This window comes from Heterodontus francisci, chromosome 7 (genome assembly GCF_036365525.1).
Source record: "Heterodontus francisci isolate sHetFra1 chromosome 7, sHetFra1.hap1, whole genome shotgun sequence".
In the NCBI taxonomy this organism is placed as follows: domain Eukaryota; kingdom Metazoa; phylum Chordata; class Chondrichthyes; order Heterodontiformes; family Heterodontidae; genus Heterodontus; species Heterodontus francisci.
Genome location: NC_090377.1, coordinates 23411763 through 23436019, shown reverse-complemented (window position 1 = coordinate 23436019; position 24257 = coordinate 23411763). Strand labels below are relative to the sequence as shown.

The 24257-nt window shown below is 42.5% G+C and overlaps 1 protein-coding gene across 3 annotated transcripts in view; it reads right to left on the bottom strand.

Annotated features, from left to right (window-relative positions):
* The window catches only part of ptpn4a (protein tyrosine phosphatase non-receptor type 4a), a 305345-nt gene that overhangs the window by 245537 nt on the left and 35551 nt on the right, over positions 1-24257 (bottom strand). For 2 of the 3 annotated variants that reach the window (XM_068034877.1, XM_068034878.1), the window contains exon 2: positions 23429-23499. The exons of the other annotated variant lie outside the window; for it this stretch is intronic. In XM_068034877.1, the coding sequence (XP_067890978.1) occupies positions 23429-23465 (37 nt within the window). In that variant the 5' untranslated portion in view covers positions 23466-23499. The remainder of the gene's footprint in view (positions 1-23428; positions 23500-24257) is intronic. 3 annotated transcript variants of the gene reach the window in all.

Here is a 24257-nt window from a genome sequence, read left to right as displayed (position 1 = left end):
TGGCGACATGCCTTTTTCAAAAATATATATAGAGGAAGGCAAATTGCTCTCGAGTTGACTTTGCACTCTTCAAAGCTCTTTGGAGTCTGGGAAGACACCCTCACAAATGCTAATCTGTAAAGTGGGGAAAGGCTAACAAATATACTGAATAGGCAGTACTACATCAAATGTGTACACAATTAGTTGATTTAATGCAACACCAACATTACTGAAGAGGACAACATGGAAATCAATTAAAAAGTTCTGGGTGCAGCATTTGATAATTTAAAAAAAGAACACACTAGAATTTCACAGTAGAAAGGGTTGGACTTGCATGCCAATCACAACCAGAGTGACATAAAAACTAGGAAGAGTAGTCAATTCAGCCCCTCGAGCCTGCTCCGCCATTCAATACGATCATGGCTGATCTCACCTCGGCCTCAACTCCACTTTCCTGCCCGTTCTCCATAACCCTTCAACCCACTACTAATTAAAAATCTGTCTATCTCCTCCTTAAATTTTTTCAATGTCCCGGCATCCACTGCACTCTGGGGTAATGAATTCCACAGACGCACGACCCTTTGACAGAAGTAATTTTTCCTCATCTCTGTTTTAAATCAGCTACCCCTTATCCTAAAAACTATGACCTCTTGTTCTAGATTTCCCCACCAGAGGGAACATCCGCTCTACGTCTACTTTGTCAATCCCCTTAATCATCTTGTATATCTCAATTAGATCTCCTCTCATTCTTCTAAACTCTAAAGGCCGAAACTGCTCAATCTTTCTTCATAAGACAAACCCCTCATCTCTGGAAACAATCTAGTGAACCTCCTCTGAACTGCCTCCAATGCAACTACATCCCTCCTCAAGTAAGGGGACCAAAACTGTACGCAATCCTCCAGGTGTGGTCTCACTAATGCCTTGTACAGTTGCAGCAACACTTCCCTACTTTTACACTCTATTCCTTTAGCAATAAATGCTAAAATTCCATTTGCCTTCCTTATTACCTGCTGCACCTGCATACTAGTTTTCTGCGATTCATGCACGAGGACACCCAGATCCCTCTGCACCGAAGCACTCTGAAGTTTCTCTCCATAATGAGGCACTGATAGGAGGCTATCACAATCCTGCTAGCAGCTAGCAATACCAAGGAGGTCTTTCATCAATATCTCCATCAAGTTTAAATGCCACATCAGCTTTGATTTCTTTAACCTGGCAGCACACTTGTGACATTTCAGTCACTAAATGGATCAACAGTCCCAGTCTACCCACTGCCAAAATACGAGAACACAGCTGAGATATGGATCTGGCAAGCAGGGGGAAAAAAACAATTTTTTTGAGGTGCTAGCTTTAGAAATAGGACAATTCTTAGTACCCCATTTATAATAAATATAATAAATCTATCAAACTGAGTGTAGTGGGGCTGTCAATCCACTCAACTATATAAAATTTTGTTAGAATTACACTGCCATGATAAAGGAATCAAAGTTGATAAGCCAGCTGCAATGCCCATCCTGCATCAGTATAACAATTTTTCTTTAGACGTCTGACAGGCATAGACAATCATCACTATGCTTAAGAATCTTTAAATTTCTCAGTAGTTTAGTTTGAAGAGATCCATCCATCTGTGAACCTCATTTTCCGCAGGCAGCTCCAACGTGTGCACACAGGTATAAACTGACTCTCAAGTTCTGTGTACCTGTCTGCCTCAATTCAGATTCCAGTACACCACAAAGATCAGTCTCTTCCAAAGTCTCACAACTAGCCATGCCAATTTGGAATCAACCTGACCCCAACAAGACTGCTGCCTCTCACCACCACCCCAAGGAGGACAGTTATCATTTGGTCAAAATGAAGCAGAAACATTTTGAGCCCTCATTAGGTAGGCACAGGAACTCTTCCAAAGTGGTATGAACAGCAGAATTCACCCATAATGCCTACGGGTGCATTTCACCACCTAGGCAATACCTTGAAGCAACTACTAACCCAAACCTCAGAGTTTCATCATTAGCTGCATGATAGACACTTGCCTCATTGATGGTGGAAGGACCTGTGCAAATAGAAGGCAATGTGTCAAGCACCTTGCTGTTTAATGATCACACTTCAGTACTGTATTTCTGGTTTATTCAGCACCAACTACTTTTCCCAGCTCGACAACAGCAACATCTTACATGGTCCTGATACAGGGGACTTAAGCAAATTTCTCTCCTTCCAGGTTCCTGATCATTAGTTTCCCCAATTACTATTCTCGCTTTGTCACGAATCCAATTCACACCCTGCAACACCAATTTAAGAACTTAACAGAAGAAGTAGACAATACAGCCCCTCAGGCCTGCTCCACCATTCAATACAATAGTGGCTGCTATTCTGCCTCAACACCACTTTCCCACCCACTCCCCATAAGCCTTGAATCCCTGAGACACCAAAAATCTATCTCAGCCTTAAATATATTCAACGATGGAGAAATTCTCTGGCCTAGAGAATTCAAAGATTCACAACCTTCTGAGTGAATAAATCTCTCTTTTTCTCAGGCCTAAACGATCAACCTTATCTTGAGACTGTGCACATGTTCCATATTCCCCAGACAGGGGAAACACCCTTTCAGTGACTAGCCTGTCAAGCCCCTCAAGAACCTTGTATGTTTCAATCAGATCACCACTCATTCTTCTAATTTAAAAAAAAATTACAACCCAAAAATGTAGGCACAGAAATCTTGTTTGCATTGCTAAAAAGCAGATTTATTGACTGACAGGTTCCTAAAAATCCTCAATTTTGCAAGCAACTTGATTTTTTTTTTCAAATAATCAGCAGCTAGGATTTAAACCAGAGTTCACCAAATGATAATTGTCCTGGATATATCAGTATAATTTTTGTGTCAATGTACATAAAGTTCCAGGAGAAAGATCAGCACAATGGCCTTTCTTGAGCTGCATTTGTGTTTGTATAACACTTAAATTTGAAATGCAATCCATACCCAATTCATTTGGGGGGAAAAACCCAGCAGTTAAAATGGGATTTAAAAGATGCTAGATGCCAACTTGCTCAAAAATAAATTCAAACTGCAACCAGTGATCTCAAAAGAACTTGCCCCTAATATGCCAAATTCCCTGCTAAAATTAGCTAGATGAAAATTGCAAGCTTTGCAACCAAGATATGCAGCAACTGTTAAACATGGGAGTCTTTCCTACCGTGTACAGTAAGAAGTAAACAAAGCCAAATTCCACACTGGATGCACTGAAGTGCAGTCGAAGTTTGAGACGTTATTTCACGTGCTATAGCATGAACTAACCCACAGTAACAATTTTAATTTTGATCTTTCTAATTATCAAAACAAGAAACTTTGTGCATTGTGATTTGAACTCATCCAACAGATCAGTATTTTGCTTCATATAAATAGAAGCACAGAAAGTGATCCCATGGATTTCTCATTGACCACATCAACCCTAAGCAACGGTCACTAAAGGCCAGCTCGGGTCTGCAAATGAAACCCGACCCGAGTCCGACAGAACCACATCCAACCGGAGCCCGATCTGGCCCAAGTCCTTTCATTTTTTCCCGCACCTGACCCGACCATCAGTTAACCTAGCTTCCATTTTTATCTTTGTTCCTTATCTGCACAAGCTTAAAAAAACTGTAACTAAATAACCTTTCTAGTCCAAAAAGTACATTAACATTGACCCGAACCCGACACATGTCGTTGGGCCCCGTTGGGTTTGGGTCGAGCAGCCATGCTCTAATGGTCGCATCACCATCTAAAGCGTTTTACTAATCGTTGCATTTCTAGAAAGAATGATACTACAACAGTGGCACTGAACATTTAAAGTCTCTGGAGAGGATGTGGGTATGCAAAATTTACAACTAAGTTGTTCAATACATTTTTTGAACAAAAATAGAACTCAAAAATAAATCATTTCTACCTTCGATTGTTCAGAGAACGCAAGTGACCAATCAAGGAAATGGTTATCCGTATTGAAATGAAGTACTTCCTCATTGCAAGATTCTACACAAGTTCATTCTTCTTGCAACCACAATTATGAAACTGCCTCCACATGCTCATGATTTTTAAAGTGCAAATACTTACAAGTCCACTAGTAAAATAAAATCACACATTGTAGCATGTGTGACTGAACTGGTGCCCTTTGTCAGCACCTACAATACTACCAATCTTAAAACACAACCAGCTTTGTTAATATTCTATACTGCAACACACTGAATTTGGACTCTGAGCAGAAATCAGTCAGTGCAAACTGGTAGCTGAACTCTGTGCCAGAATGGAAATATTATTTTACCCACATATGAACATATCTGGACATCTGCAGATTGTCTTGCAGTCTTGCAGATTGTTGAACTATGTGAAATATAATCTTAAAATATTTAAACTCTTGGATTGATTTGTTCTATGTAATTTTATAAATATTTGCACACGGGAATTGTTAGATGAAAAAAGTCTGCCTTCTACCATACAACAATAGTCACAACTAATCATGGCAGTTTGTATCGCCAATTACTTGTACTTTTTTGCTTCTGTACAATTATACTTGTAAACAAATTTCATTAATCGTTTTGGCCTGAATGATGCAAACTGACATCACCTTTCCTGCTTTCTAGCACATTACACCCATTAATAGCATGTTGTCATAGGTCCAATTTCCACTTCTAGAAGTCGGAGCGGACTCAAACATCCTGTGTTATGCTGATATACTCCCATAATCTACCACTTCTGTCTATGCAAGGCTGCAGTTTGAGAAAGACATTTCCATGCCATCTCCTGATTGCTGCAGCAAAGTAGAGATCCTAAAAGCAGCTGACTATTTTGAGGCACACAATCTCTACATGAGTGAAGGCAAGGTTAGCATTTTGAACTTTAAAAAAAAACCAATAGGATTAAATGATGCAATCTTCTTGGGGACTACAAATATTGTTTCTTATAAAAAAGGGTGGGTGTGAATGGGGAGACACTATACAAGAAACAGAAAACTCATCCACACCAGATCAGAGTCCTCTTGGTAATTATACTAACATTATCCCTGAGCTAAGATAGGATCAAATTGCTGCCCAGAAGTACACAGTGGTGCATGGTGGGGCTGAAGTGGAGCCAGGTATCTGATTGGGTAGTATGTTTACAGAAAACTTTCAGCTCTCTGATCAAAACAACTGCTGATCTCTTGGTTAAACTGAAGCCAGTCAGTCGCACAGTTTACAATGTAGTACAGAACAAGTCCACCAATCATGCCAAACCTGGACATGCATGCAAAACTAAAACCTCAATTTGAGTCACAACATAAGAATGCACTTGGAGTAACTATTTTCTACATATTGCATCTTTAAACCAGCACTTAAGCAGAACCCCAGGGAGGAAAGCATATTCTACCAAATTAAATTAATACCTGAAACCAATCACTTTTACAATCACTCCAGGTAATGAGCAAAATTTAAAAAGTTCCTCAATTACACTCCAGAATCTAACAGGGTGGTTACAGCAAACTAAGTCCCAATAGCATTCAAATATTCAGAAAATAACAATTTGCGATTCGATGCAGTCAAAGAATAAATGGATCCATTTATCACCTTGTACAGGGGGTTGCTATAAAACTGGTATACCGATAGAAGCCTGATGAATTATTAATACTGATTTTACACTGACGTAGGTTAATCCTGAGGATTTACATTGCGTATTTATTGTGGAAATATGATGCTGTGGCTATAACAGAGACCTGGCTCAAAGGAGTGGGTGTTAAATACTCCTGGACACAAGGTGTTCAGGAAAGATAGGACAGGGGAAAAAAGGGGGAGGGGTGGCACTATTCATTAAGGAGAGCATTGTAGTGCTGGAGAAAAAAGATGTCCCAGAGGGGTCGAGGACAGAATCAATTTGGCGAGAGCTAAGGAACAAAAAAGGTGCAGTTACATTGCTCGGTGCTGACTATAGACCACCAGCTAGTAGGAAGGACGTGGAGGAACAAATTTGCAAGGAAATTACAGAGAGGTGCAAAAATTATAGGGTAGTTTTAATGAGGGACTTTAATTATCTAAACATAGACTGAGATAATAGTAGTGTAAAGGGTAGTGAAGGGCAAGAGTTCCTAGAGTGTGTTCAGGAAAATTTTCTACAACAGTATGTTGTGAGTCCAACAAGAAAGGAGGCACTGCTAGACCTGGTTCTTGGGAATAAGGTGGGCCAAGTGGATCAAGTTTCAGTAGGAGAGCATTTAGGGCACAGTGATCATTGTATCATAAGGTTTAGGCTGACTATGGAAAAGGACAATGAGCAATCCAGGGTAAGAATAATTAACTGGGGGGCCAACTTCAGTGAGGTAAGAATGGAGCTGGGGCGAATAAATTGGAGTCAAAAGCTGGTCGGAAAACCAGTAGATGAACAATGGCCTACCTTCAAAGAAGAGATCGTTCGGGCACAGTCAAGGTATGTTCCCTCGAAGGGGAAAAGTAGAGCAAACAAATCCAGAGCTCCCTTTATGACAAAACAGGTAGAGATTAAGATAAAAAAGAAAAAGTGTGCTTATGACAGATGCCTGGTAGAAAATACTATTGAGAACCAGGCTGAATATAGATGGTCCAAAGGGGAAGTGAAATAAGAGAAGCAAAGAGAGAGCATGAGAGGAGACTGGCAGCTAGCATTAAAGGAAATCCCAAAGTTTTCTATAGGCATATAAATGGTAAAAGTGTGGTAAAAAGAGGAGTGGAGCCAATTAGAGACCAGAAAGGGGATTTACACATGGAGGCAGAGGACATAGCTGAGGTATTAAACATCAGTGTAGGGACCCTTGCTTTTTCTGATATATATTAATGACCTAGAGCTTGGTGTACAGGGCACAATTGCAAAGTTTGCAGCTGATACAGAACTTGGAAGCATTGTAAACTGTGAGGAAGATAGTGTAGAACTTCAAAAGGACATAGACAAGTTGGTGGAATGAGCTGACAGGTGGCAGATGAAGTTCAATGCAGAGAAATGTGAGGTGATTCATTTTGGTAGGAAGAACAGGGAGAGGCAATATAGAATAAAGGGCACAATTCTAAAAGGGGTGCAGGAGCAGAGGGACCTAGGTGTATATGTGCATAAGTCATTAAAGGTGGCAGGACAGGTTGAGAGAGCAGTTAATGAAGCATACAGTATCCTGTGCTCTATTAACAGAGGCAAAGAGTACAAGAGCAAGGAAGTTACGTTGTACAAGGAAGTACAAGACACTAGTTCGGCCTCAGCTCGAATACTGCGTCCAATTCTGAACGTTGCACTTGAGGAAAGACGTGAGGGCACTGGAGAGAGTACAGAAGAGATTCATGAGAATGGTTCCAGGGATGAGGAATTTGAGTTATGAAGATAGACTGGAAAGGTTAGGACTGTTTTCCTTGGAGGAGAAGGCTGAGAGGTGATTTGACAGAGATATTCAAAATCATGAGGGGTCTGGACAGAGTAGATAGAGAGAAACTGTTCCCACTCGTGAAAGGATCAAGAACGAGAGGGCACAGATTTAAGGTATTTGGCAAGAGAAGTCAAAGTGACATGAGGAAAAACTTTTTCACGCAGTGAGTGGTTAAGGTCTAGAATGCGCTGCCTGAGAAAGTGGTGGAAGCAGGTTCAATTGAAGCATTCAAAAGGGAACTAGACAGTTATATGAAAAGGAAGAATGTGCAGGGTTATGGGGAGAAGACAGGGGAATGGGACTGAGAGAATTGCTCTTTCAGAGAGAAAATGCGAACACGATGGGCCGAATGGTCTCCTTCTGCACTGTAACAATTCTGTGATATTATAAGATGCTTCTTATGCAATTTATATTGGCTAAGAAACGAATGGCCGGTACCATTTAGCTCACATCCACTGCACCAGAGCTACTTTGCCAACAGCTTCAAGTGCAATTTTATTTGCTGCAAGAGAAAAAAACACCCCCGTTAATACAATGCAGGTCAATTCAAAGCACAGAATCATAGAGAGATACAGCACTGAAACAGGCCCTTCGGCCCTCCGAGTCTGTGCCGACCATCAACCGCCCATTTATACTAATCCTACATTAATCCCATAATCCCTACCACATCCCCGCCTCCCCTCAGTTCTCCTACCACCTACCTACACTAGGAGCAATTTACAATGGCCAATTTACCTATCAACCTGCAAGTCTTTGGCTGTGGGAGGAAACCGGAGCACCCAGTAGAAACCCACGCGATCACAGGGAGAACTTGCAAACTCCACACAGGCAGTACCCAGAACAGAACCCGGGTTGCTGGAGCTGTGAGGCTGCGGTGCTAACAACTGCGCAGCCCCATCTGTTCAGGCAGAACTAAAAACAGGTCTCCAATGGTTATTTACTGGACATCTTGAGCCAGTTTCCATTCTCCTCCATAAATGCAGATTCATAGCTTTTATTTCTCCCCAGTTCAAGTTGTACTGTAAGCTCACTGTCCAACTTACTTTGGAAATGTGCTCCCTTTCTGCAGAAGGTGAAAATAATCTTTTGTTCTGAACTGTAATCTGCTCACAATTTATTTAAATTTTACAAAATGTCAATAACTACAAAATTACAATATCCATGACCAAAATAACAAAACCCTTCCAATGGTGAAATTATGAAGCAGTCCTTCAGTTTACATCACCCAAGACTCCAACACTCTTGCATGCATTGTTTGCCACAGCATGCACAATCCAGAGAACACAAAAATCCTATTCCAGACAGGCAGCAACACAGTGAATCAGTAAACTTCTGATAAATTTCAAGGCAACTTACTGAGCAACTCATTAGGAAGCTTTCAAAAGTTGAAACTTTTACAAGAGAATGTTTTAGAGAAAAATGTAGCTGACAGAATAAGCACTCTCATTTAAAAAAAAACACAAATTGCCCTTAAGGAGCATCTGCAGTAGTGCATTATAGGTATCCAGATCCTCCACACCCTGTCTAATAAGCATTTGCCCTGTGGAGTGTGTTTTAAACACCAGCTGTCACACAGGAGTGTAGGAGAATCCGAGTAAACACTATTATTTGGCCAAGTTTTTTTTCCTGCTCAGATAAGGAATTTCCTGACTATATTTAAATAAGTTAGTTATTCATCACATTTATATATCTTCTATTTAATCGCAGTCAATGAAAAAACAAAATATATTTTGATAACCTCCTTTCCCATGCCATGTATACAGAAAGCAGACATGCCACCTGCTCCTAGGCCTCTGCTTTTACTACTCTGCAACCTACCATGAGGAGGAATCCAAGAGTGTTTGACGTTTTTTCCCCTCTGTGCAGGAACAACTCCTTTCTGGATCTGCCACAGACAAGACATCCAACTAACAGTTATCTGACCACAATTTCCATGACACACAAAAGATTAAATCTGTAATTAGTCAAATAATTATTGAAACCCAAAAATTGCATCTCAAAAATGTAGATACAACTAAAACAGATTTTGCATTCAAAGGATTGCTGTGTCCAGTTGGAAATGAAAAATAGCAGACTGTCATGAAAAATGTGTACAGCACAATGAACAAAAAAAAACTTAAATTAAGATTTCTGTATTTACTAGTTATATATGGATTGAGCATAGAACATCTTTACTCTGAATTTTGCATTCAATGTACTTGATATCAAAAACATAACTGTTTTGTCTAAAATATTCTTTTGGATTGTGACCAATGCACTGGAAATCTTGGATAACTAATTCTGAGAGCTCTATCATCTGTTTTGTTGTAAAGTGTGATCATGTCATCATCTGCATCATGATTCCAAGAGTACCCAAGGTTAGGCTGAAACTTGACTGTCTACAACCACAGAGGACCAAAAATAAAAATCTAGAAATTAGAGAATACATTAAAAACAATTTGAACAGACTAATATCAGAAAATAGCTTACAAAATGCTTTTTTTTTAAAAAAAAGCAAGTACCCCAAAGCACTTCACAGCTACATTCAGCTGCTTCACCAATGACCTACCCTTCATGAGGTCAGAGTAGCACTATTTCACTGATTATTACACAATATTCAGCTCCATTCACAAATTCTCGGATAATACAGCAGTCCATGCCTATATGCAGCAAGAACTAGATAACATTGAGGCTTGGGTTGATAAGTGGCCACACGCAAGTGCCAGGCAATGGCCATCTCCAACCAGTGTGCCAAATCATGTCTCCTTGACATTCAGTGGCATTGCCATCACCCCACAATCAACATCCTAGAAGTTACCTTTCACCAGAAAGGTAACTAGACCAGCCACATTTATGTTGTGGTTATTAGAACAGGTTAGAGGCTGAGTATTCTACAGTGTGTGACTCACTTCCTTACTCCCCAAAGCTTCTACTCCACCTACAAAAGTCAGGAATGTGATGAAATATTCACCACTTGCCTGGATGAATGCAACTGCAACACTCAAGAAGCTCGCTACCATCCAGGACAATGAGTAAGCACTTCATCCAGTAGCCGAAGTATCCATTCTCTCCACCAACTGGCACACCGTGGTGAGTGTGTTCTGTCTACAGGATACACTGCAGCAACTCACCAAGGATTCCTCAGCAGCACCACCCCATTCTGTGACCACCACCACACAGGAGAACGAGAACAGGAGGTGCATGGGAACACAATCACTTCCAAGTCACACACCATTTTGGTTTGGGCATATATCACCTTTTCTTCATCGTTGCTGGGTCAAAATCTTATCATTGTGGATGCACCTTTACCACACAAATTTCAGCGGTTCAAGAAGGCAGCCCACTACAACTTCCTCATGACAGGTAGGGATATTCAATAAATGCCACCCTTGCCAGCAATGCCCACATTCCAAGAATGATTTTTTTTTAAATCAGGAAGGAGTTAATGGATAGCAAGAATGAATTAGGGGAATAACTTAAGGCAAAGAGATGAATTTTGAAAAGCCTATTGAAAGTGAAGACATGCAGCAAAGATGGTGAGCATTAAATATCCACAATGCTAGACCATGAAGACTGAATGTTGTAACATTTCGGTTAGATGCACAGCCAGCCCCTTAATAAAGTTTTGGGAAACATTTTGCATAGTACAATTACTGATTAAGCAACAAACATTTCCTTCCCTATGCTAAAACTTCCAGCCAACTTTACAAAATGACCTTCAGTGTATCTGAATTCTAGCTTATAAAAAACAAGATCTTACAGTTTGTCCTCCTTGTCAAAAACATACTGAGTTTTCTGATTTCCTGCCAATAGATAGAAAAAAAAACAAATGCATGCAAGATGCTAAAGTACCATAATGTCCTATTTAGGAGGAAAAGAATCTCAAGATTAATTATGATTCCAACTAACAACATATTGAGCAGCCAACTAGGCAGCCAACTGGACAACAACCATACGGCAGCACCCTACTTAAACCGACTTCTTATAAACAACTTGATAACCATATGCTGGTTCAATTTATGAAGTTTACTTTTGGTAATGTTTGCAGCTCATTCTTTCCATGTTGACTAGAACATGACCAACTTTTTTTTTAAATTCGTTCATGGGATGTGACCATTGCTGGAAAGGCCAGCATTTATTGTCCACCCCTAATTGTCCTCAAGCTACATTCTAGAATCACTGCAGACCACGTGGTGTAGGTATGCCCGCAGTGCTGTTAGGAAGGAAATTCCAGATTTTTGACCCAGCGACAATAAAGGAACAGGATAGTGTGTGGCCTGGAGGGGAACTTGAAGGTGGTGGTGTTCCTATGCACCTCCTGTCCTTATCCTTCGCAGTGGTAGAGATCAGGGGCTTGAAAGGTGCTTTCAAAGGAGACTTGGCAAGTTGCTGAAGGGAATCTTGGACATGGTACACATTGCTGCCTCTGCACTACTGGTGGTGGGAGTGAATTTTTAAAAAATTCTTTCTTGGGATGTGGGCGTCGCTGACAAGATCAGCATTTGTTGCCCATCCCTCGTTGCCCTTCACAACTGAGTGGTTTGCTAGGCCATTTCAGAGGGCAGTTAAGAGTCAACCACATTGCTGTGGATCTGGAGTCACATGTAGGCCAGACCAGATAAGGGGAGCAGATTTCCTTCCCTGAAGGACATTCGTAAACCGGCTCGGTTTTTACAACAGTCAACAATGGTTTCATGGTCACCGTTAGAGACTAGCTTTCAATTCCAGATTTATTAATTGTATTTAAATTTCACCAGCTACCATGGTGGGATTTGAACCCATGTTCCCAGAGCATTAGCCTGGGGCCTCTATATTGCTAGTCCAGTGACATTACAACTACACTACTGCCTCCGCCTGCTTAAGGTGGAGGATGGGGTGATCAAGCGGGCTGCTTTATCCTGGATGGTGTTGAACTTCTGAGTGTTGATGGAGCTACACAAATTCAGGCAAGTGGAAAGTACTCCATCACACTCCTGATTTGTGCCTTGTAGATGGTGGACAGGCATAGGGGAGTCAGGTGGTGAGTTACTCACAGAATTTCCAGCCTTTGATCTGCTCTTGTGGCCATAGTATTTATATGACTGGTCCAGTTAAGTTTCTGGTCAATGGTAACCCTACTGATATTAAGTTCATGCCTTATTTCAAGATACGTTTGATGAAACTATGAATTTGTGATCATGAAAGTAAGGGTTGTTAGCACTGGAAAATCCATTTTGAATTGGTGTTAGTAATAAACACTGGCATTAGGTAAAGCGGAGGATAAATGTTGAGTAACTTCTACTTTTCCCAAAATTGCACCACTACCTTACCATTAACACTTGCCATTATCTGCACTGCAAGACTGTCAATTAGTTTCATCGGAACAGGAGTAGGCCATTCAGGCCCTCCAGCCTCTTCCATCATTTAATAAGATCATGACTGATCAGTACCTCGACTCCATTTACCTTTGATTCTTATCCCTTGATGTCCTTACCCAAATAGAATCTACTGGTCAGCATTGAAAATTTCAATTGACCTAGCACCCACAGCCTTTTGGGAACAGTTCCAGATTTTCACTACCCTTTGTGTGGAAAAAAGTGCTTCCCATTTTCACTCCTAAATGGCCTAGCTTTAGTTTTAAGATTATGAACCCTTGTTCTGCTATCCACCATCAGAAGTGGTTTTGCTGTATCTGCTACATCAAATTTCTTATTTTAAGCACCTCAATTAGAACACCCCTGCCCAAACTTCTAAAATAAAGTGAACATAAGCCATATTTATGCATCCTATCCTCATAGTTTAATCCTTTAGCCTCCAGTATTCTGGTGATTTTAAACTGCACCCTCTTCCGAAGCCAATATCATTACTGAGGTAAAAACAAAATACTGCGGATGCTGGAAATCTGAAATGAAAACAAGAAATGCTGGAACCACTCAGCAGGTCTGGCAGCATCTGTGAAAAGAGAAGCAGAGTTAACGTTTCGGGTCAGTGGCCCGAAGAAGGGACACTGACCCGAAACGTTAACTCTGCTTCTCTTTTCACAGATGCCGCCAGACCTGCTGAGTGGTTCCAGCATTTCTTGTTTTTATATCATTACTGAGGTGTAGTGCCCAAAACTGAATGCAGTACTATTTAGATGAGGTCTGGCCAAAGCTCAGTACAACTAAAGTATAAATTCCTCCCATTTGTGCTGGAGCCCTCGAGATAAAAGCCATTATATCATTAGACTTTTTGTACTGGTTTTTAGTCATTTGGATGCATGGACAGCTCTTCCACAGCTTATAGTCTCTCACTATTTAGAAATATTGGGCGGCACAGTGGCGCAGTGGTTAGCACCGCAACCTCACAGCTCCAGCGACCCGGGTTCAATTCTGGGTACTGCCTGTGTGGAGTTTGCAAGTTCTCCCTGTGTTTGCGTGGGTTTTCTCCGGGTGCTCCGGTTTCCTCCCACATGCCAAAGACTTGCAGGTTGATAGGTAAATTGGCCATTAGCAATTGCCCCTAGTGTAGGTAGGTGGCAGGGAAATATAGGGACAGGTGGGGATGTGGTAGGAATATGGGATTAGTGTAGCATTAGTATAAATGGGTGGTTGATGGTCAGCACAGACTCGGTGGGCCGAAGGGCCTGTTTCAGTGCTGTATCTCTAAACTAAACTAATATTCTGAGTTATCATTCTTCAATCCAAATTGTTATGACCTAACACCTCCCCACAATGAACTTCACCCGCCAGTTTTTCCCCCAATCACAAGTTGTTTATGTCACTTTCCAATCCCCAGCTTGCATTTACACAACTTACTGTGCCTCCCAACTTGGTGTCATCAGCAAACTTGAATATACAACTCTCCATTACTTCATCCAAAGAGTACATTCTCAGTCTTCCTACTGTGTCTCCTACCTAACCAATTAACAACCCAGATCGCAAAATTACCTCCAATTTCGTGTGCTACCAATTTTGCTAATTATCTCTTGTGCAGAACCTTATCAATTGCCTTCTGGAAGTTCATATAGACAACAGACATCAAATTCCCCCATCCACCATGTGCATGACCTCAAAGATTTCATCTAGATTGCCCATCACAAATCCACACTGACTCTATGAACAGCTCATATTTGTCCAAGTGTTCAGGCACTCTGTCCCTGAATATAGATATCATACGAACATACAAATTAGGAGCAGGAGTAGGCCACTCAGCCTCTCGAGCCTGCTCCGCTATTCAATAAGTTCATGGCTAAACTGATTACTCCACATGTCCACCTACCCCCAATAATCTTGCGTGCCCTTGCTTATCAAGAATCTATCTATCTCTGCCTTAAAAACATTCAAAGACTCTGCGTCCACCGTCTTTTGAGGAAGAGAATTCCAAAGACTCACGACCCTCAGAGAAAAAATTTCTTATCTCTGTCTTAAATGGGCGACCCCTTATTTTTAAACAGTGACCCCTAGTTCTAGATTCTCTCACAATGGGAAACATCCTTTCCACATCCATCCTGTCAACACCCCTCAGGATCAATAACTTCCCAACAACTGATGTTAAATGGGCAGGTCTGCTGTCTTCTGGCTTTTCCCTTCTTAAATAATGGACTGACATTTGCAAGTTCCCAATCTAACTGCACAATTCCAGAATTGAGAGCAGTACTGAAAATTATGACCAAAACTTCTGCAATCTCCTCACCCATTTCTTTTAATATCCTCGGGTGATAGTATAGAAGAATCTATCGGGTGGATAGGTGAGGGGGAGGAATGGTTCTTGGAGGTACCTGGTTATAGATGTTTTCATAAGATTAGGAATGGTGGTAAAAGAGGTGGGGGGGTGGCATTGTTAGTTAGAAATAGTGTAACAACTGCTGAAAGAATTTTCGAGGAGGATCTGCCGACTGAGGCACTGTGGGTTGAGGTCAGGAACAGGAAAGGAGCAGTCACCTTGATGGGAGTTTTCTATCGGCCCCCCAATAGCAGCAGGGAGGTGGAAGAGCAGATTGGGAAACAGATTTTGGAAAGGAGCAGAAGTCACAGGGTAGTAATTATGGGGGATTTCAACTTCCCAAATATTGATTGGCAACTCTTTAGATCGAATAGTTTGGATGGGGTAGTGTTTGTGCAGTATGTCCAGGAAGCTTTTCTGACTCAGTATGTAGACTGCCCGACCAGAGGGGAGGCAATATTGGATTTGGTACTAGGTAATGAACCAGGGCAAGTGATAGAGCTGTTGGTGGGCGAGCACTTTGGAGATAGTGATCACAATTCTGTAGCATTCACTGTGGTAATGGAGAGGGATAGGTATGTGCAACAGGGCAAGGTTTACAATTGGGGGAAGGGTAGATATGATGCTGTCAGGCAGGAACTGAGGAGCATAAGTTGGGAGCATATGCTGGCAGGGAAGGGCACGGTCGAAATGTGGAACTTTTTCAAGGAGCAGATAGTAGGGGCCATTGATAAGCATGTCCCTGTCAGACAGGGAAGGGATGGTCATGTGAGGGAACCGTGGTTGACAAGAGAGGTTGAGAGTCTTGTTAGGAAGAAGAAGGATGCGTATATAAGGTTGAGGAAAAAGGGCACAGGCATAGCTCTGGAGGGATACAAGATGGCCAGGAAGGATCTGAAGAAAGGGATTAGGAGAGCTAAGAGAGGGCATGAAAAATGCTTGGCGGGTAGGATAAAAGAAAACCCCAAGGCCTTTTACGCGTATGTCAGAAATATGAGGATGACTAGGGGGACCGTAGGTCCGGTCAAGGACAATAGCGGGAGACTGTGTGTTGAGCCGGAAGAGATAAGTGAGGTTTTGAATGAGTACTTCTCTTCGGTATTTACGAATGAGAAGGGGTGTATTACTGAAGAGGACGGTGTGAAACAGACTGGTAAGCTCGAGGAAGTGCTCGTTAGGAGGGAAGATGTGTTGGGGTTTTTGAATAACTTGAAGATAGACAAGTCTCCCGGGCCTGACGGGGTATATCCAAGGATGTTATGGGAAGCAAGGGATGAAATTGCAGAGCCGCTGGCAATGATCTTTTCATCTTCTCTGTTGACGGGGGTGGTACCAGGTGATTGGAGGGTGGCAAATGTTGTGCCCCTGTTCAAGAAAGGGAATAGGAACAACCCTGGGAATTACAGGCCAGTTAGTCTTACTTCGGTGGTAGGCAAGTTGATGGAAAAGGTGCTGAGGGATAGGATTTCTGAGCATCTGGAAAGACACTGCTTGATTCGGGACAGTCAGCACGGTTTTGTGAGGGGTAGGTCTTGCCTCACAAGCCTGATTGAATTCTTTGAGCAGGTGACCAAGCAAGTGGATGAGGGTAAACCAGTGGATGTGGTGTACATGGATTTTAGTAAGGCATTTGATAAGGTCCCCCATGGTAGACTTATGGAGAAAGTCAGGAGGCATGGGATAGTGGGGAATGTGGCCAGTTGGATTAAGAATTGGCTAACTGATAGAAGGCAGAGAGTGGTCTTAGATGGTAAATACTCAGCCTGGAGCCCAGTTACCAGTGGCGTGCCACAGGGATCAGTTCTGGGTCCTCTCCTGTTTGTGATTTTTATTAACGACTTGGATGAGGAAGTCGAAGGGTGGGTCAGTAAATTTGCAGATGATACAAAGGTTGGTGGAGTTGTGGATACCGAGGAGGGCTATTGTCGTCTGCAAAGGGACTTGGATAGGTTGCAGTGCTGGGCTGAAAAGTGGCAGATGGAGTTTAACCCTGAAAAGTGTGAGGTCGTCCATTTTGGAAGGACAAACACGAATGCAAAATACTGGGTTAACGGTAGGGTTCTTGGGCATGTGGAGGAGCAGAGAGACCTTGGGGTCTATGTGCATAGATCGTTGAAAGTTGCAACTCAAGTGGATAGGGCTGTGAAGAAGGCATATGGGGTGTTAGCGTTCATTAGCAGAGGGATTGAATTTAAGAGCCGTGAGGTGATGATGCAGCTGTACAGGACCTTGGTAAGGCCTCATTTGGAGTACTGTGTGCAGTTCTGGTCGCCTCATTTTAGGAAGGATGTGGAAGCCTTGGAGAGGGTGCAGAGGAGATTTACCAGGATGTTGCCTGGAATGGAGAATAAGTCTTATGAGGAAAGGCTGAACATTCTAGGCCTCTTCTCATTAGAACGGAGAAGGATGAGGGGTGACATGATAGAGGTTTATAAGATGATCAGGGGAATAGATAGGGTAGACAGTCAGAAACTTTTTCCCCGGGTGGAGCAAAGCGTTACAAGGGGTCATAAATTTAAGGTGAAGGGTGGGAGATATAAGGGGGATGTCAGGGGAAGGTTCTTTACCCAGAGAGTGGTCGGGGCATGGAATGCCTTGCCTGGGGAAGTTGTTGAGTCAGAAACTTTAGGGACTTTCAAACGGCTTTTAGATAGGTATATGGATAAAGGAGAATGATGGGGTATAGATTAAATTGTCCTTGACAGAGGACAAAGGATCGGCACAACATCGTGGGCCGAAGGGCCTGTTCTGTGCTGTATTTTCTATGTTCTATGTTCTAATCTCCAGAATCTAAGTTCCATCATTCTCACCATTACTTTTTTAAAAACATTAAATCCAGTAAGTAAGTTGCTCTTAAACATAGAAACATAGAAAATAGGAGCAGGAGTAGGCCATTTGGCCCTTCAAGCCTGCTCCACCATTCATTATGATCATGGCTGATCATCCGACTAAGTAGCCTGTTCCCGCTTTCGCCCCATACCCTTTTATCCCTTTAGACCCAAGAGCTATATCTAACTCCTTTTTGAAAACATTCAATGTTTTGGCCTCAACTGCTTTCTGTGAGCGAACTCCACAGGCTCACCACTCTCTGGGTGAAGAAATTTCTCCTCATCTGAGTCTTGAAAGGTTTACCTGTATCCTTAGTCTACGACCCCTGGTTCTGGACTCCCCCACCATCAGGAACATCCTTCCTGCACCTACCCTGTCAAATCCTGTTAGAATTTTATAGGTTTCTACGCGATCCCCCCTCACTCTTCTGAACTCCAGCAAATATAATCCTAACCGATTCAATCTCTCCTCATACGTCAGTCACGCCATCCCAGGAATCAGTTTGGTAAAACTTCGCTGCACTCCCTCTGTAGTAAGAACATCCTTCCTCAGATAAGGAGACCAAAACTGCACACAATATTCCAGGTGTGGCTTCACCAAGGCCCTGTATAATTGCAGCAAGACATCCCTGCTCCTGTACTTGAATCCTCTCGCTATGAAGGCAAACATACCATTTGCCTTTTTTACCGCCTGTTGCACCTGCATGCTTACCTTCAGCGACGGGTGTACGAGAACACCCAGGTCTCGCTGCATATTCCCCTCTCTCAGTTTATAGCCAGATAATAATCTGCCTTCCTGTTTTGCTACCAAAGTAGATAACCTCACATTTATCCACATTATACTGCATCTGTCATGCATTAGCCCACTCACTCAACTTGTCCAAATCACCCTGAAGCCTCTCTGCATCCTCCTCACAACTCACCCTCCCACCCAGTTTTGTGTCATCTGCAAATCTGGAGATATTACATTTAGTTCCCTCATCTAAATCATTAATGTATATTGTGAATAGCTGGGATCCTAGCACCGATCCCTGCGGTACCCCACGAGTCACTGCCTGCCATTCGGAAAAAGACCCATCTATCCCTACTCTTTGTTTCCTGTCCGCCAACCAATTTTCTATCTATCGCAATACACTACCCCCAATCCCATGTGCTTTAATTTTACACGCCAATCTCTTATGTGGGTCTTATATGTGATGAGAGGGAGCCAATGGATGTGGTTTATTTCGACTTTCAGAAGGCTTTCGACAATCTCTTACGTGGGACTTTGTCGAAAGCCTTCTGAAAGTCCAAATAAACCACATCCATTGGCTCCCCCTCATCAACTTTACTAGTTACATCCTCGAAGAATTCTAGTAGATTTGTCAAGCATGATTTCCCTTTCGTAAATCCATGCTGACTCTGTCCGATTCTACCACTGTTCTCCAAGTGTTAAGCTATAAAATCTTTGATAATGGAGCCTAGAATTTTCCCCACTACCGACAACAGGCTGACTGGTCTATAATTCCTTCCCTTTTTAAATAGTGGGGTTACATTAGCTACCCTCCACTCTGTAGGAACTGTTCCAGAGTCTATAGAATCTTGGAAGTTGACCACCAATGCATCCACTATTTCTCGGGCCACTTCCTTAAGTACTCTGGGATGCATACCATCAGGCCCTGGGGATTTATCAGCCTTGAATCTCATCAATTTCCCCAACACCATTTCTCTACAAATACTGATTTCTTTCAGGTCCTCTCTCTCACTAAGACCTGTGTTCCCCAACATTTCTGGTGTGATATTTATGTCCTCCTTTGTGAAGACAGAACCGAAGTATGCATTTACTTGGTCAGCCAGTTCTTTATTCCCCATAATAAATTCCCCTGTTTCTGATTGTAAGGGACCTACATTTGTCTTCACCAATCTTTTTCTCTTCACATACTTATAGAAACTTTTACAGTCAGTTTTTATGTTCCCCGCAAGCTTGCTCTCGTACTCTATTTTTCCCTTCTTAATCAATCCCTTGGTCCTCCTTGGCTGAATTCTAAACTGCTCCCAATCCTCAAGTCTGTTGTTTTTCCTGGCAAATTTATATGCCTCTTCCTTGGATCTAATGCGATCTCTAATTTCCCATGTAAGCCACGGTTTGGCTACCTTTCCCGTTTTACTTTTGCGCCAGAAAGGGATAAACAATTGTTGCAGTTCAGCCACGCGCTCTTTGAATGTTTACCATTGCCTATCCACCGTCATCCCTTTAAGTAACGTTTCCCAATCTGTCATGGCCAACTTGCACCTCATACCTTCGTAGTTTCCTTTACTAAGATTCAGGACCCTTGTCTCAGAATCAACTATGTCACTCTCAATCTTGATGAAGAATTCTATCATATTATGGTCGCTCATCCCCAAGGGGTCTCGCACCACTCGACTGTCAATTATTCCTCTCTCATTACACAATACCCAGTCTAGGATGGCCTGTTCTCTAGTTGGTTCCTCAACGTATTGGTCCAGAAAACCATCCCGTATACACTCCATGAATTCCTCCTCTACGGTATTGCGACTAATTTGATTTGCCCAATCTATATGCAGATTAAAGTCACCCATAATTACAGATGTTCCTTTATCGCATGCATCTCTAATTTCCTGTTTAATGCCATTCCCAACAAACCCACTACAGTTTGGGGGTCGAAATACAACCCCCACTAATGTTTTTTGCCCCTTAGTGTTTCTCAGCTCTACCCTTACAGATTCCACATCATAAGAGCTATTGCGTTAATTCCTCTTTAACCAGCAATGCAACTCCACCGCCTTTTGCTTTTTGTCTGTCCTTCCTAAATACTGAGAATCCCTGGATGTTCATTTCCCATCCCTGGTCACCCTGCAGCCATGTCTCCGTAATCCCGTTTATATCATACCCGTTTACATCTATTTGCGTGATTAATTCATCCACTTTATTGCGACTGCTCCGTGCATTAAGGCACAAAGCCTTAAGGCTTGTCTCTTTAACATTACTTGTCCTCTTCCCAATATTTTTCACTGTGTCCCTGTTTGATTCCGGCCCTTGATTTCTCTGCCTATCACTTTTCTTATTCCCCTTACTGTCTTTTGTTCTTGTCTTTGATTCCCCCTCCTCTGACTACTTGCAAAGCTTCCCATCCCCCTACCATTTTAGTTTAAACCCTCCCCAACCACTCTAGCAAATGCTCTCCCTAGGAGATCAGTCCCGGTCCGGCCCAGGTGTAACCCGTCCAGTTTGTACTGGTCCCACCTCCCCCCAGAACCGGTCCAATTGCCCCACGAATCTAAAACCCTCCCCCTCACACCATCTCTTCAGCCACGTATTCATCTGATATATCCTGCTATATCTACTCTGACTAGCAGGTGGTAGTCATCCTGAGATCACTACCTTTGAGGTCCTACTTTTCAACTTACTTCTTAGCTCCCTATATTCTGCTTTTAGGACCTCATTTTTTTTTTTAACCTATGTTGTTTGTACCAATGTGTACCACGACCACTGGCTGTTCATCCTCCCCCTTCAGAATGTCTTGTAACCGCTCTGAGACATCCTTGACCCTAGCACCAGGGAGGCAACATACCATCCTGGAGTCTCTTTTGCGGCCACAAAAACGCCTATCTATTCCCCTATAACAATTGCATTCCCACATTTTTTACTCCTCCCCTGTGCAGCAGAGCCAACCGTGGTGCAACGAATTGGGCTGTTGCTGCTTTCCCGAGAGGCCATTCCCCCCAACAGTATCCAAAGCAGTATATCTGTTTTGCAGGGGAATAGCCACAGGAGATTCCTGCATTGCCTGCCTAGTCCTCTTGCTCTGCCTGGTGGTCACCCATTCCCCTCCTGCCTATGGGGTCTGAGCCTGCGGTGTGACCACCTCTCTATACGTGCTTTCCACGATACTCTCCACCTCGTGGATGCTCCACAGTGTCCCCAGCTGCCGCTACAGCTCCGAAACCCGGGCTTCCAGGAGCTGCAGCTGGACACACTTCCTGCACACATGCTGGTCCCGGGCACTGGAATTGTTCCCGGCTTCTAACATGGAGCACGAGGAGCACACCACGGCTTTGAGCTCTCCTGCCATGACTTAACCCTTTAAATTAAATTAAACCTTCTGGAAGGTCTAATGTCCAATAATATCAGTTACTCTAGGGCCCTTCTTCCCTGATCCTTGTTACTACAGAACTCCCTAAAAAAACACTACTTACTTTATTTGAAATAAAGTTTAAACTTTTCTTACCTGAGATACTCACCCAGCTATTTAGAGCTATTCCCTAACAGCAGTGACTCACCAACCAATCACCTTGCAACTCTCCTCTCTGACGTCACTGTTGGCTTTTTTTTTCAAAACTCCGGCGCGCTGGAAGAGCTCCTTTCCGCTCCACTCCTGGAAGGTAAGAGACTGGGCCGAGATCCTCGAGCTCGATTTATAGGCTCCACTTTCAGCGTTCTCCCCACAGGTCCACTCCGCTCCGCTCCCGGAAGGCAAGAGCTCGAAGTCTTCTAGGCTTATTTTAAGATCCCTTGTACTGCTGTTCTCCTGTTTTCTCCCACTGCCACTCAAATATATAATCAACATGCTCTTTGTCCTCCTTCGATCTCATTCTGTTGAAATGAAGATTCACATGTCTTCTAATTAAATAAATTCTTTGGAGAACCTCAAAATTGGGAAACAATTTACCTCACGGGGCTCCCCCCCACCCACACTCCTCTTCCTACAAAGTTCATGTTTCTAAAACCCAACATTGGCATCATATAATCATGTCTTCCTAATTTATCTAGCATTCCTCTTTTTATACTTTCCAACTTCGGTGGCACTGTGGGTCTTGGCTCTTTGCTCTTTTACTGTCTTCTGGATTAAAAAGAAACATTTCTCAGTGAACGGAATTGGCTGTGCTCAATGCACAAAACCCTTATGAGCCTGCAGAGGAATGACAGCTACATTTGAGGAGAGATCAGAGAAGCAAGATGACCATATTCCGTACACGAACTATTTAAGAAGTAAAAATATACATACATTCCTGATTTGCAACAGAACATGCAATTGTTGCTAAATTGGCACGCGACTCGCATTTAATTTCGAGCTATTTAAGTACTCTCATGCACACCCATAAAACCTCAAGTGCAAACACTGCTCGAGTTGCATTCCTTCCCACCCCAAATAACAAGTTGAATACATTGTAATCTCAGATTCTCCACTGTACTCAGAGGAGAAGTTAAGTCTCATCATAGACGACGTTAACAGATTTTGAATGCAGACATTTTAAAAATTTGAATTTCTATTTAACAGTAAACAATTATAAACTTCCTCAATTTTGGGCAAGATAAACACCCATGCTAAAGCACTGTGGAGAACACTGAAAATAAATGTGTCGGCATCTGATTAATAGAGTTATTTCACAGCAATTGTTCCTTTTCAATGAACATCTAACACACTGCAAAATATCAGTTTACTAGTAATACAGTTTCTGAATCAACTGCAATGGAAAAGATGAAAATGTGACGATTCAAAAAATCTTGCACACTTTTGAATGACAGCCCACCCTCACAAGGCCCCTTTCTTATGCAAGCGGGCATCAAAAGGCACATACCTAGTGTAGGGGAGCACCTCTCATTTTTCTGTCCCATGGTTAAAGTACCGTACTGGAATGAGTGCAGAAACCTTTCAGGATAGAACAAAATCATAATTGGAACAAACATGCCAGAGGTGTCAGCCCTAGCATTTTATAGATTATATATTACAGCTACTTCACTGCTCAAATCATATCAACTGACATCAATCAGAGCAGACACGTCACCTCATTTTTCACAATTCAATAGCCTGGTCTGTTCACAGAAGGAAGTTAAGAGATGACATTTTAATGCTAAATACATGAACTAAATGTAAATCAGAAATCTGCATGGAATTTTACTGGAAAATTAGGATAGCTGACATCATTATTTTCCTCTGATATTAGTAGATGGCAGAGGTCACAAAATCAATAAGCTTCTCAATTCAAGAAAAATATTTATCCGACAGGTTCAGTAAAAATTAAATTATGAACTGTATTCAGGTTAGAAAGCAGTCACGCACTTTCCTCAATGCCCAGATTACAGTAGTAATTCTTCTTCTTCTTTGGCCTCCATGTCTCGAGAGACAATGGGTAAGCGCCTGGAGGTGGTCAGTGGTTTGTGGAGCAGCGCCTGGAGTGGCTATAAAGGCCAATACTAGAGTGACAGACACTTCCACAGGTGCTGCAGATAAAATTGGTTGTCAGGGCTGTTTCGCAGTTGGCTCTCCCCTTGCGCTTCTGTCTTTTTTCCTGCCAACTGCTAAGTCTCTTCGACTCGCCACACTTTAGCCCCGCCTTTATGGTTGCCCGACAGCTCTGGCGATCGCTGGCAACTGACTCCCACGACTTGGGATCAATGTCACAGGAC